Source organism: Octodon degus, unplaced genomic scaffold (genome assembly GCF_000260255.1).
Source record: "Octodon degus isolate 3935 unplaced genomic scaffold, OctDeg1.0 scaffold00023, whole genome shotgun sequence".
Classification (NCBI taxonomy): domain Eukaryota; kingdom Metazoa; phylum Chordata; class Mammalia; order Rodentia; family Octodontidae; genus Octodon; species Octodon degus.
In genome coordinates, this window is record NW_004524599.1 from 18942773 (window position 1) to 18957462 (window position 14690).

The window sequence follows — 14690 nt, forward strand, 5'->3', positions numbered from 1 at the left end:
GTGGACTACCGGACTATATTGGGAGATTCTACTGAATTCAAGCACATACAATATTTAAATGACAATGGAATTCCCTTCTCTGACAAAACTAACCAAAAAAGTGGGATAGAATGGAATGACCCTTTTGTATCTGTATGCTCAAAATAGTGAGGATAGATATATAGCTCCATTCTCTTAATTCAATGAATAAAGAGGTTTGTTACAATAGCATTTGAGACAGGATATCATGTCTGCATCTTGTACAATGAATAACCACTAGGACAATAATATGCAATGCACTAATTACTGAAAATGTGCCAGTAATTGGTTGTGAAAGTGTCTCATTGATATTTGTTTCTCAATAAAATTATTAAAAATATATGCAGCAACTGGAATTTCATTGTTTTCTTTCTATTTTTTCTGATTGTTTAACTATTTAAATGCATGTTAAGCAAATGGATGATTCATTAATGTGGAACACATTTGTGACTTATTTACAGACTGCACACATGAATACCATCTGTCTGTCTTTAAAGATTCCCAGCATATTCTGGGTTTAAATTATGTGTTTACATTTTATTTTTGTGAAGTTGTACGATGTTTCCATGTTATACATATTTCAGAGAATGAATAGGTCTTCCAAGGTCATTCCTGCAGCCATATTGAAAATGCTTGATGTCTCAGCCACTCCATAGATCCCAGGGAACAAGAGATACTTCCAGTCCGCTGTTCTGAATCACTGTTCCATGTCTCCCTGAAGGCCTTGCTTTCATTGGGGTTTTTTCCTCTCTTGTAATATTTCCTTTTCATTACTGTATGCTTGTGACTTTAAACAATGACTTTCATTATGGTAAAATGGTGCATGCACCCCTTGCTTCCTGATCACCTTTACTTCTGTGCTGCCTCCCTGTCCTCTCCTCTCCTCTCCATGGGTTCCCAGATCATGATACTTAACAACAGTGTTGGCTGCCATCGGTGTTTTTCTTTTCTCTGTGTTGAGTTCTGAAAGTTCTAAGCAATTGATTCATGTTACTATGATCCAGGCCCCTAAAAATTTTAATTAAGAGTGAACCTTTTTCATTTAACTAGGTCTTATTTGAAAACAATGGTATGTTATAAGTCTTAATTGAACAATTTTCCTGTGACACACACTTCGTAATGTGTAGAATCAACAAGACCAAAGAAGCAATCCCCAAATAGGCCATTCATCATGGACTTAAGTCCTGGGGTGAAACTCTGCGGCTGCAGTCCCTGTAGAGAGAGTAGGGGACAGAGCCACACAGCTAGTCCAGGAGAAGAACATTTTGCTAAAGGGGCACAACAGGTTCATTCACAAGGGCTGCAGCAGGAAGAAAATGAGCACAGCAGCCAGACCCAAGCCAGGCACAACTGGATAAATTCAAACTTTGTAGATCTGCACCTGGATTTTAGTAGGTGCTAAGGTTATAACTGCACCAAAGATCTACAACAAAGGAAAGAAGACGGTGCTACACAAAATGACAATGAGAAGGAGCAAAACGCAATCTCAGGCCCGAAGCCCACCCATAGCACATGCAGAGGACACTAGCACAGAAGAAATTGGGAATCACACAGCTGAAATGTATGAATCAATAGCTTCTGAAACAAACAAACAAAAAAAAAAAAAAACTGCAGAAAGGTGTAGAGGAACTCAGATCAGAAGTAAAGAAGAAATCTCTGAATTAATATCATCTGAAGTAAAGAAGAAAATGCAGAAACATATGGAGAAACCCGATCTGAAAAAAACTCTGCAGTAAAAGAATTAATAACTGCTTCTAAAGAAGACATTGATAAAAAAATAGAGATTAGAAAAATGATGAACTCCATGAATGAGCAATAGAGGAAGGAAATAGATCACATGAAGCAGAGTCAAAGAGATATAGAGGAATTTAAAATCTCAATCACAAGCTTGTAAAACAGTTTAAGCGATCTTGAAGATGCTGGTGCAGCTAGTGAAAAGGTAAGAAAGGATTTCTTAAAAACAACTAGGATGAAAAAAAGCAACTAGGATGCAGGAAAAAATAATTTATCACTTGCAAGAAGATGCAGAGATGAACAATGTGAGACTAATAGGTATCAAGGAGAAAGGAGTCAGTAAAAATGACACTAAAAAATATGGGCAGAAGTAATATGAGAAAACTTCCCAAATATAAGGAAACAATCTGACATCCAGGTAACTGAAGCATACAGAAAACCAAGTAACCTCAACCAAATTAAAAACACATCCAGACATATAATAGTCAAGATCCAAGAAATCCAACAAAAGAATAATATACTGAAAGCCACTAGAGAAAAGAAGCAGATCACATTCAAAGGAAAATCTATCAGAATTATGGCAGACTTCTTTTCACAAACCATGAAGACAAGAAGAGCATGGAGTTGAGTACCTCAAGTCCTCTATGAAAACAAATTCCAGCCCAGACTACTATTCCCTGCAAAACTGTCTTCCAAGTTTTATGGAGAAGTGAAATACTTCCACAACAAAGAACAACTAAACAATTTAATGGTGACAAAGCCAACCCTACAAAGACTACCGAAAGATGGTCTAGAGAGGGACCAAAATGATCAGAACTACACGAATGAGAACAGAAGGAACCCACTAAATAAGGCAAGCAATTAAACACAGGAGAAAAAGGGAAAAAAGGAGTAAACAACAGCAGATAAATAACATGTCGATCATAAGTCAATGTGTCTCAACTATAACCATGAAATTAAATGGACTCAATGCACCAATTAAAAGAAATAGACTGGCACATTGGATTAGGAAACAAAATCCAACAATATGCTGTACACAAGAAATACACAACTCATAAAGAAGTTGATAGGCTGAAAATCAAAAGATGGAAAACAATACTACATACCCCAGCACCTCAGAAAAAACAGGGGTACCAATCCTGTTCTCAGACAGCCTCAACTTCAAAACAAGAATGATCAAATGAAGTAAAGAAGGCCACTATATACTGGTTAGGGGAAAAATTCAAAAGGAAGAGGTAACACTCCCAAATGTATACACACCAAACAAGGGAGCACCCAAGTGTATAAGAGAAATCTTAATGGACATGAAAAATCTAATATCCAAAACCACAATCTTAACAGGAAACTTTAACACCCCTTTTATCCAAAAAAGACAGGTCAAGTAGACAAACAATTAGCAAAGAAGTAGAAGAACTGAACAAGAACATGGAACAAATGGACTTAGTGCACATATACAGAGTGTTCCATACAGAAGCAGCTGAAGACACATTTTTTCAGCTGCACTTGGGTCATTTTCTAAAATAGACCACATACTAGTCCACTGCTCGTGCTTAAGTATATGCAAGAAAACAGAAATTATCCCATGCACATTATCTGACCACAGTGCAGTAAAACTGGAAATAAGTAACAGAAGAAACCAGAGAAACCCCATAAATACATGGAAATTAAACAACACTCTACTCAGCAACCAATGGGTCACAGATGAAATTAAACAAGATATTGAGTAATATTTAGAGTTTAATGAAAATTCAAGCACAACACATCGGAACTTATGGGATGCGATGAAAGGAGGTCTCAGAGGGAGATTTATAGCTGTGAACTCACACATTAGAAAAGAATAACGGGAACAAATAAATGTTTCACCTCCAACATCTAGAGAAGGAAGAGGAAACCAAACCCAGAGCCCAAAGATGGGAAGGAATTATAAAGATCAGAGCAGAAATTAATTCAATTGAGATGAAGAAAACAGTTCAAAGAATTAATGAATCAAAATGCTGGTTCTTGGAAAGATTAAATAAAATTGATAAACCTGTAGCTAACCTCATCAAAAAGAGGAAAGAAAAAATTCAAATACAAGCAATAAGGAATAGGGAGTTAAAAGAACTAGGATGCACGACAAAATACTTTGGAGGCGCAAGAATAAGGATACAGGAAAAAATACTTTGCAGGCACAAAAATACTCTGGAGGCACAAAAATATGATATTGAAAACCGCTAGAGAAAAGACGCAGATCACATTCAAAGGAAAGCCCATCAGTATTACGGCAGACAATTCTTTGTTGAGTTTTTTTGTGTGAATATTGGTGGAGTTTTTTGGGTGGTTTCCCACTGAGGACTGCTTTCATCGCATCCCATGAGTTCCAATATGTTGTGCATGAATTTTCATTGAATTGTAGAATTGTTCAATTTCTTGTTTAATTATGCCTGTGACCCATTGGTTGCATTTCAAAAAGATTTGGTGGAATTTGCATTTCCTCAAAAATATTTTGTCATCATGAAATTCTTTAGTTGTTCTTTGTCATGGAAGTATTTCACTTCTCCATCAAACTTGGAAGAGAGTTTTGCTGGAATTTGTTTTCATAGAGGACTTGAAGTACTCTGCTCCATGCTCTTCTTGACTTCATGGTTTGTGAAGATAAGTTGGCCATAATTCTGATGGCCTTCATAATTTTCCTTTGAATGTGATCTACTTCTCTTCTCTAGTGGCTTTCAGGATCTTATTTTTGTGCTGGACTTCCTGGGATCTTGACTATTACATTTCTTGGTGTGTTTTTAATTGCGTTGAAGTTATTTGGTGTTCTGAATTTTTATTCTCACACAATAGAAGACACAGAAGCAATAGATTCCAAAATGTTACAAATTTTCAAAATTGAACCAGGAAGATATAACAACTCTCAATAACCCCAAAACAACCAATGAAATACAAAATATAATATAAAACCCCTACCAAAACAGAAAAGTTCAGGTTCTGATAGATTCACAGCTGAATTCTACAAGAAATTAATGGAAGTGGGGTAGGGGAGATGGCTCAATGGAATAAGAACTTCCCTGGCAAGCACAAGGGTGTGAGTTCAATCCCTTGTTCCACAAAACAAACTTTAAAACTACAACTCTTGTTGCATAGGTCCTGCTTTACCTTGGTCTTAACCACCCAGCAGAAAAGCATAAAAATGAAATATATGAAGTAAAGCCATGCTGTTATGTTGAGCTGTAGGGGACTCAGGTCAACAATTTCTGAACTTGCCAGTCAAGGGAGAGACCCAATACTATTATGAGCTACTGGACTCTTTTAGAATATTTTGCTGAGTTTACACACCTATACTATTCAAATAACGGAACTTAAGAAAATAGGGTATACAGATGAATGTCTATTTTGTATCTGTGTATTCAAAGTGGTTAGGATAGATATATAGTTACATTCTCTTAATGAATAGAGTGACTTATTCTAATGGTGTTTGTAAATAGGATATCATGTCTGCATCTTGTACAACAATTAACCACTAGGAAGAATGTATGCAGTGTGTTAATTATTAAAATTGTCCTACCAATTTGATTTGAAAAAAAAATGGAAAGATATTCCCTGCTCCTGGAACAGAAGAACCAACTTTATGAAGATGGCCATACTCCCAATATTGTTGTACAGGTTTAATGCAATCCTTATCAACCTACCACAAACATACTTCACAGACCTAGAAAATCATTCCCAAAATTTATTTCAATCAGAAAAGACCTAGAATAGCAAAGGCAGTGCTGGGCAAAGAAGACAAGGCGGGAGACATTACCATTCCTGACTTGAAATTTTACTATAAAGCTGCTGTGATATAATCAGCTTGGTAGTCGCAACGGAATAGACCTGAGGATCAGTGGAATAGATTAGAAGATACTGAAGTCTCTATGAACAAACTAAGCCACGTGAACTTTGAAGAATGGATGAAACATACTCACTGGAAGAAGATACCCTGTTTAACAAATGGTGTGGGATAAACTGGCTCTCTACATGCTAAAAACCAAAACTTGACCCAGGTCTGTCTCCATGCACTAAGCTAAATTCAAAATGGATTAAAGATCTAAATATTAAAACAGAAACACTAAGTCTCCTGGAAGAGAAAGTAGGAGGAACTCTTAAAGACATAGGCTTAGGCAAAGTTTTCATGAACAAAAATCAAATCGCACAGGCAACAGTTGAATGAATTAAAAACTGGGACCTCCTCTTATTGAGAAGCATTTGCATGTTAAAAAAATTACTGTGAATTGAGAAGACAACCCACAAATTTGGAAAAAATCTTGACTAATAAGCAGTCAGACGAAGGTCTGCTTTCTAGAATTTATAAAGAACTAAAAAACACTAGCGCCCCAAAATTTAAAGACCCAATCTAGAAATGGTAATCCGAGATGAAGATACACTTCTAAGAAGAAAAAGTTAAAGAAGCGAATAAATATATGAAAAAAATTCTCCACATCTCTAGCCATCCGTGAAATGCAAATCAAAACAGCACTGTGGTAATATCTCACCCCGGAAAGAATGACTGTCTGAAAGAAATCAATGAACAATGTATGTTGGAGAGGCTTTGGAGAAAAAGGAACACTTCTCCAGTGTTGGTAGGAATGTAGACTGTTTCAACCATTATGGAAATCAGTGTGGAAAATGCTTAAAAAAATAGGACTGGAAATCCCATTGAAACCAGGTATTCCCTTACTGGGAATTTTCCCAAAGGAACTGAAAACTTCTTATCATAGTGAAATATGTGTACCTATGTTTATAACAGCACAATTTGTGATAGCCAAATCTTAGAAACAACAAAGATGCCCATAACCTGAGGAATGGATGAAAAATATTTGGTATTTTTATATAATGGAGTGCTACTCAGCTTTAAAGAATGATAAACTTGAAGCCTTTAGATATATGTAAGTGGATGTCACTTGAAGAGATACTCACAAGTGAAATAAACCAGATTCACATATGTAAATATTGTATAGTCTCCCTAGTATAAGAACTCAAAGAAAGAAATAAAACTAGAAAGGCATAACACAATTGAAAGGAAAGTGAGAAATTGATAATTAGTTAACAAAGAGAGGGCTACGAGAAAAGCTAGAAAACATGACAGGGGAAAAGTCATACATTTATATGCACAAGATGGGAAAGGCCATGGTCCTTAGCATTTTCAGCATGTTTTTGAAAATAGCAGGTAATTGGTAGGTTTTTCTCCCTGACTATATATGTTGATACTTGTGAACAAAGCAACTGCACTGAAGAAAGCAATGTGTAATGGTAGGTCATGCTTGGAATGCCTGTCATTCTGGTCCTCTAATTATGTGCTGCTTGTCATGACAACTAATTATGGCCATACTGTCTCTCAAGTAATGGTTTGTTTGAAAAAAGGGGATAATAAATGAAAACATGAGACAAAATGTCACAGGACTGTCCTGCTACAAGACTATATATTGTTATATTTCTAAATTTCTGTGTAAAATATGCAAATGGTTATTCTTATTTTTAATACTTAAATCTTTTTAATCTTTTTTCTTCATATTCTGGAGGGAATTGAAGTTTAACATATCAATACTTGATGGAGAATACCTGTTCCATGTTATGTCTAAGATGCTTGATATTCAGACAGATAGTGAGGTTAAGCTCAACTACCTATGTTATAGGGTAATAATATCATTAAGATTCTCTTCTGGAAGGTTAACCACTTAAGCTTTCAGACCAAAAATTAAAGAAAAAGAAAGGCTACAAGGGCAGTCAATATTTTGGCCCTATCCTTTAATGTTCAGAAAGGACTCAGGAAATAGAAGAACCTGTATTGTAACATCCTGTAACTCAATTGTGTCCCAAATTTTCTGATCAAGGAGACTTTGGGGCCACAGAGGAAAGTGATCAATGATGTAGAGTGTGCCAAAGGAGAGTCACATGGAGAGAAAACATTCTCTCAAGCTTTCACAGAGAACAAATTAGTCAAGGTATCTCCAAGACTCATACCCATGGCTGACACTAACAAAGGATCTACAAACTGAGGTACAGGGTTTCAGGTTAAATCCTGAAGGGATTTGACTGACATTGTCAGATACAAAAGTTACATTTCTTGTTATATAGGTTTTGCTTTATCTTGGTCTTAACCAGACAGTAGATAAATATGAAAATGAAGTATAAAAAAGTAAAGCCATATTAATATGATGAGCTGTAAAATGTTCAAGATGACAACTTTGGACATTGACAGTCTTATGGAAAACCTACTACTATGGACCTACTATTATGAACTATTGGACTATACTTGGATGTTTTGCTGAACTCAAGCACCTACAGTATTTAAATCACAGTGGAATGCCCTTCTCTGACAAAACTAACCAAAAAATTGTGATACAAATGAACAACTATTTTGTATCTGCATACTCAAAATATTTAAGATAGATATGCTGCTTCATTTTCTTAATTCAGTGAGTAGAGAGGTTTGTTCTAATAGTATTTGAGACAGGATATCAGGTCTGCATCTTGTACAATGAATAACCACTAAGACAACAATATGCAATGTATTAATTTTTGAAAATGTACTAATAATCAGTTGTGAAACTGTCTCATTGCAATTTGTTTCTCAATAAAAATATTGAAAAAAATAAAATTATTTTTAAAAAGAATACAATAAATAAATATATAATGTTCTAAAGATAGATGCCCCTTTGTTCTAATTTTAGATATAAAGAGTGTTAAATTCAACACAGTTTCTTTCTTTCTTTTTTTTTTTTTGAAGGTTTTTTTTTTTTTTTTTTTTTTTTTTTGCTCCGAATGCCAGCAGGGCAGGCTTGGCTGGCTTGAGTTGTGGGGACCGAACCACAGCAACCTGAGCCTGACTGCTTTCTTGAAGCAGCCACTTAAAGAACTGAGCTAAAGGGCGGGCCCCCCCAAATTCTTTCTTTTTTGGCAGAACCAGGGATTGAACTCAGGCCCTTGCACTTGCCAGGCAAGTGCTTATTCTACTGAGCCATCTCCCTGGCCCCTCAACACAGTTTCCTCAAAATTTAAATTTACAGTTCTTGCATTTAGTGTTATGTGTAAATGGGTAACTTATGCAAAGTTGGCACCTAGATTTTCTTATTCAAAACAGGCCAAAATATTACTTACTTAAAATACCTCTTTTAAAAATAGATTTGGCAAAAGTGTGTTTGTTGATACAAGTAATCAAGTGTCATGTCATGTAAAAGTATCAAATTTGAGAGTGTTGGATTGTTCTATGGAAAGTAAGGATTCCAGAATTTTGAGCCATCTTTACTGAGTGGTCCTGAAGTAAACCATGTCTCATTATGACAAAAAACCAGACAACAAACACGCCTGCTGCAGCTCTGTGAATTCCTGCCCAGCCTGGCTGTCTTGTTGCAGAATGCAGAATCCCCAGTGATGAGCACCATTGCTATGTCCCTGAGTTTAATGAATGCCTGAGAGGAAAGGGAAGTGGCTTATTCTGTGGCTCAGACATTGCTCCCCCTCTTGCATCATATCCCAGTATTAAAATAATTAGACCCAATTAAGCCTGAACTAACTCGTGAGCCAAACAAGAGTGTTAACGGTGGATGGTGAGGGAAAGTCTTTCATTGGGGACTGAGAGGCCCTGAAGATTTCCTCCTGCTGGACAAGAGACAGTCATCCCAGGAACTGTCTTGGTGTCACTTCCTAGTGACCCAGAGATCTGCTCTCCTGAAGGTACAAATAAGATCCGGGGAGCCCCACATTGCCAGAAGGAAGAGCTCAGACCTCACCCGCACCACAGCTTCCAAGGTGAGTGAAACTCTAGATTCTTCTGCTTACTCAGGGGTGCCAGGAGCCAGGAAATTTTCTCTTGAAAGAAGGATCACTAGCCAGATTAGTCATCACCCATCACCCCCTTAGGGCTTTCTGGGTGCTTCTTTAGAGGGGTGAATGTTAGATGCAGTTAAGTTAGAGAGAAATATTATAGAGTCAGATAGAACTGGGACCATGAAGAAGCCTGTGAAGAAGATGAGATACTTTGTAACTGCAGGAGAGACAGCACCTCTGCTGTGGGCCAGATCTCAAGACAAAAGAGAAAACAAATTCACCTACATCCTTTGGAAATATGCATGTGTCTCTGACTAACCAGGCTTCTATGCAGATGGTCTTGGCAGCCCAGACACTTTCTGTGTATTTTGATGTCTAAAGGCAATGGTCACAGGACAGGAAGAGTAGGGTCCAGTTCAAGTTAGAAGGTTTCCGAAATGTTGAGGCTCTGTCTCTCTGTGTAGAGTTGGATGTCAGCAGGTTCTCTGGCTTTGGGCAAGAATCTGTGCTGCTCCTGTGCAGGGAATCAGAAAGGTACAGGACTCTTGGGTTTCTACAATAGTTTCCATTAATTTCACTTCCAATTTTATATGAAACTTGTTTCTGTACATATCATTTTCTGTTTTAAAGTTGAACATTTCATTTCTGATGTTCTTTTACATTTCAAAATGGGCCCTATTTATATTTCTGTATGTTACAAATTTCTTAATTGCATTTCTGTTTAATTTTAGATTTATCCTTCTACATATCAATAAATTTTCAACGTGCAAATGCACACTAATATATAATTCTTTTAAATAATTGATTTATTTATTTACTGCTCTTTGAAACAGGATATTGGTATGTAGCCCATGCTGGACTGAATCTTCCCATGTTAACACTGCTTCAGATTTCTGCATGCTGGAGTTACATTCATCTGCCACCATGCCCACTGTTGAATTGTACTTGTAAGTTAATTTATTGTATGTTTTTTATTATAACAACTATTATGAATGATTGAGGAGAAAAATATAGTTCCTTCTTAAAGAGCACAGTAAAAGAAATAACTCACTTAATTGTATCCTAGTGCTTTGAGTAAGGAGCAATAATATGATCTGTTATTTAGGAAAATAGCCCAAGATAGATTCTTTCTTCTGCTTGTGCTTTTTGGTGTCAGATCCAATTGACTTTTATAGTCTAAATGAAAAGATTGGATTTTAAAATAGTTCAATGAAGTATTTTCCAAGCCAGTCAGGAAAATGAGTGCCTCCTCCTTTTTCTGACATTGTCATTTCATGAGAAAGAAGGAATCTTCAACGGGTGTCACAGAACTGGTCCTAAATATCACTAAGAGGTCAGGGGTTGAGGAGAATAATAGAAGGCTTGCCAAAAGGAGCCTGGTTCTGACACAGAAAGACAAAATTCAAGAGGATGGATTTTAAAGGCCCATTAGGATATTGCGATGGGGGGAGTGCAGTGATTGCTAATGAACTACACTTTCTCCCTGAAAACTTGTTTATCATGACTGACTCATAGCCTGGGCATGCTTTTCCAATGCTGTAGCATTTCATGGAGTGGTGCCTGTTATCCCTGCAGAAACATGAGAGACAATAATTCTCTTTGTCAGGGCAGGGCTGGAAGGCACAGAGGATCTTCCTCCAGGCCTGAAGTCAATGGGCGTCAAGGCTTGGAGAAATCCTGGTTCATGCAGTTCATGTCATCAGAGGTCTAAGGGCAAGGAAATCTAAAGCAGTCCTTCCATATTTTGTAGCTAATAAGAGTAAACAAACAAAAAAGAGCAAACATAGAGAAAACCAGTACATGTATGATGCCCTTCACCTTTTCAAATTGTATAAATTGCATTAAGTAATAGGATTTATTATACTTTGGGCAATATTTCCATACTTTGGTAAATTCCAAAAGAAACTGGAGCTATCATGTGTGACTACAAGCATATTCTTACAGCTAACTAAGTTGGATCAAAGACAGGTAGAACATGTTGCAAATTTCACTAAAATAGTTTTGCAGTCTTACTGGGACATCCTGACTCCCTCTTTGAGTGACCTCTTCTTATGCCAGCATTGTCTCAACCAACTTTGTTAAAAGCTGCAATTATTGGGGTGTCCTATGTCTTACATTACTATAGGCGAAGGACCCCACATAGCCCTGCATTACCTGCCTTATCCTTGGCGTCCGGTAAATGTGAGTGTGTTGAGAACTGGGCTTGGCTCCATCGGAGTCCACAAGGTCTCCTAGGAAACTCAGATCTCACCCAGATCTTGTAGAAAGCTGTTCCACACTTCTTTTCCTATACTGTGTCTATTACTGCTACGTCTTTATCTAATACTTCTTAAGTAAAATCTTTATGTCTAATGGATTTCAACTGAATCAATTTTACTTTTTGGATGCTATGTAGAATGGTGCTGATTTTGACTTGATAAGAAGATTACAAAAGATCTAGATATTTACAGTTAATCTTGGAGTCAGTTTGGGGTGCAGAGAAAAAGAAACATTCATGTATGTGTATAAGATGTGCCAAATTTAGAAGCAGAAAAATAAATTAAAAGAACCCTGGAAATTGACCTGCTTCTCAAGTTAGAAGCAGAAAGGAAGGCTGATGAAAACAAGACACTGTGTAAGAGACGATGTGACTTCATGAGACCCTGGCTAAGAAAGATGAGGAAATGGGACTTAAAAGTAGCTTATGCTGCTGCAGGAAGGCAAACAGGCTGAGATGGAGACTCCACATATTGGAATTGGATCAGGGGAGCTGTATAGAATAAAAGCAAAGAGAAATTCTGGCAGGGGAGTTTGGGCTCAGTTTATCTCCAAGGACACTACATGTGGGTGGGATATAGAAGGGTTGGAAAGAGTAGATTGGATTTTAATATGAAGGGGAAAACAGTAGTTGGAATAAAAATGATCATGTTTGAGTACTATCTCTCAAGTTAACGTTTCAGCCTGTGTAGAATAATACACAAGCTGTAAAAGCTTGTGTACCTTTGTATTTGTATTATTTTTACAAAAGAGTGCACTATACTATAAAACATTATTTTCCCCATACTCCAAAAAATTGTTTCTATGTAATATTTTCTGCATATACATATTATCATTACTGATGTTTTCTTAAAAAGGTGTTTGCTAAATCTAACCTTTTCTGTCAGTGCTGTAAGAAATGATTTTGAATCTTGCGAAGGGGACAATCCTGGCCTTTATGACTGTAAATGGCACTGCAGGGAACATCGTTGTTTTTGTAAGTAATATACGCATGTATCGGGGCTCTGAGAAGAAAGCCACGCACCTTATTCTCATCTATTTGGCTTTCACACATATCATAATGCTTCTGTCCAAAGGCATGCCAAGCACAATAGCAGCTTTTGGGGTGAGACACTTTCTCAATGATGTAGGCTGTAAGGTCGTGTGCTACCTGGAGCGGGTGGCCCGGGGCCTCTCCGTCTGCACCAGCAGTCTCCTCACGGTCTTCCAGGCCTTCACTGTGAGCCCCAGTCACTCCAGGTGGAGGAGGCTCCAGCCCAGTTCTTCACGATCCATTCTTCTTTTGTTTCCCTTCCTCTGGATATTCAGTTTTTTGACGAACATCAACTTACTCCTTTACATCACGAGTGCTAGTAAGAACACAGTACAAATTAGCACGAGTGACTACTATTGTTACTTTCAGCCAGAAAGTCAGAAGGTACGATTGATGATTCTTGGTACCATGGTCTTCCGGGACGCTGTGTCTCAGGGCATCATGTGCGGCGCCAGTGGCTACATGGTGCTTCTTCTCCATCAGCACCACCAGCGTGTTCTTCAGCTGCGGAGCTCCAAGGTCCTCTGCAAAACTCCTGCCGAGGTCAAAGCTGCCCAAAGTGTTCTCCTTCTGATGCTCTGTTTCCTCCTCTTTTATTGGGCAGATTGTGTTTTTAATCTACTTCTGAATTTCTTCTTTGAGAATAATCTCATATTAAATTTTAAAGAATTTCTCACCCTTGGTTATGTGATTCTCAGCCCCTTTGTGCTGATTCACAGAGATGGACATGTGGCTGAAAGCTGCTGCACTAAGGGAACGAGACGGACTTTCAGGAAATATTTATTGCCTACCTCCTTTCAATAAATAAGTTGAAATAATTCTTACCTTTGTCCTATGGTACATAATAAAAATAGAGTGAATATAGCTGAAAAATATTATTATACTGTCATACGTCAAAGCTGGTGACTCTCCTGTTCTGACACAGAACTCACCGGAAGACAACCCAGTGTATTGTCCGTGCAAAGCCTGCATCCTTTCAGGAAGTGGGAAGCTTTTCCATTAGACCATTATTTTGTCAGCACTGCTGTTGATATGGAAAACTGTTGCCATGTGTGATTGCCTGTTACCTCTTTTACCCAAGATTCCCATTCCAGGACCTATTTTGAGATAAATGTATTTGTATCACACACACACACACACACACACACACACACACACACACACACACACACAATCTATGCCAGTTTTGCTTTGACAGTGAACTTAAGTATTCAGTAAAATGGCCATTTTGGTTGTGCTTTTATTAAATTTGTGTTTTAAAGCTCTATTAGTCTCGTTTGAGTACAGAAGGATTGCAATCTCTGTAGAGAATTAACATACATAATTGAGATATTTTGGTTCCTTTTTATCCTCCTTCTTCCCCATTTTATGTTTTCGGTATCATATGCACTTATTCACCTTACAAGAACTTAAGAACTTGTATGTATGAGAAGCCAGATCAAAGCACCAAGATCATATAAAACATGTACGACCGTGGCACGAAGTCCAGGTGCACTTTCTGCCCTGAGTCTGGTAATAGATTCACTTTTCTGTGTTGGGACATTTGGGAGAACATGGAAGCCAGGGCAAGTGTAATTGCCTGTTTTCAGAGACACTTTTAAAAAGAAAACAAAAGGTAGAATTTCACTGCATTTGCTCTATTTTTTTCTGAACTGTAACTACTTTACATGCATTTTTTCACTTTTAAAAGAGAGTACAAATTAGTGAGGGTTTTGGATAGAATACTGGTAGGAAGAATTCCAGGGTACGTCTTAGGTGGTGTAGCAAGTCTCCACATGAATACCCACGTTGTTCCTGGTTCTAGGAGTTGTATGTCAGCTCGTATGTGGAGAGAATGAAGAGCAGTAATTCACAAGAGCTAAGA

The 14690-nt window shown here is 37.5% G+C and overlaps 1 protein-coding gene across 1 annotated transcript; it reads left to right on the forward strand.

Annotated features, from left to right (window-relative positions):
• Positions 1-12730: 12730 nt before the first annotated feature.
• LOC101562812 (vomeronasal type-1 receptor 4-like) lies at positions 12731-13630 on the forward strand. Its single transcript, XM_004628467.2, has one exon. The coding sequence runs from the start codon at positions 12731-12733 to the stop codon at positions 13628-13630; it is 900 nt and encodes a 299-aa protein (XP_004628524.2).
• The last annotated feature ends 1060 nt before the right edge of the window (positions 13631-14690 follow it).

Excerpts from the sequence above, each read along its gene's own strand:
- LOC101562812 (XM_004628467.2), top strand. The coding sequence starts at position 12,731 with ATGACTGTAAATGGCACTGCAGGGAACATCGTTGTTTTTGTAAGTAAT.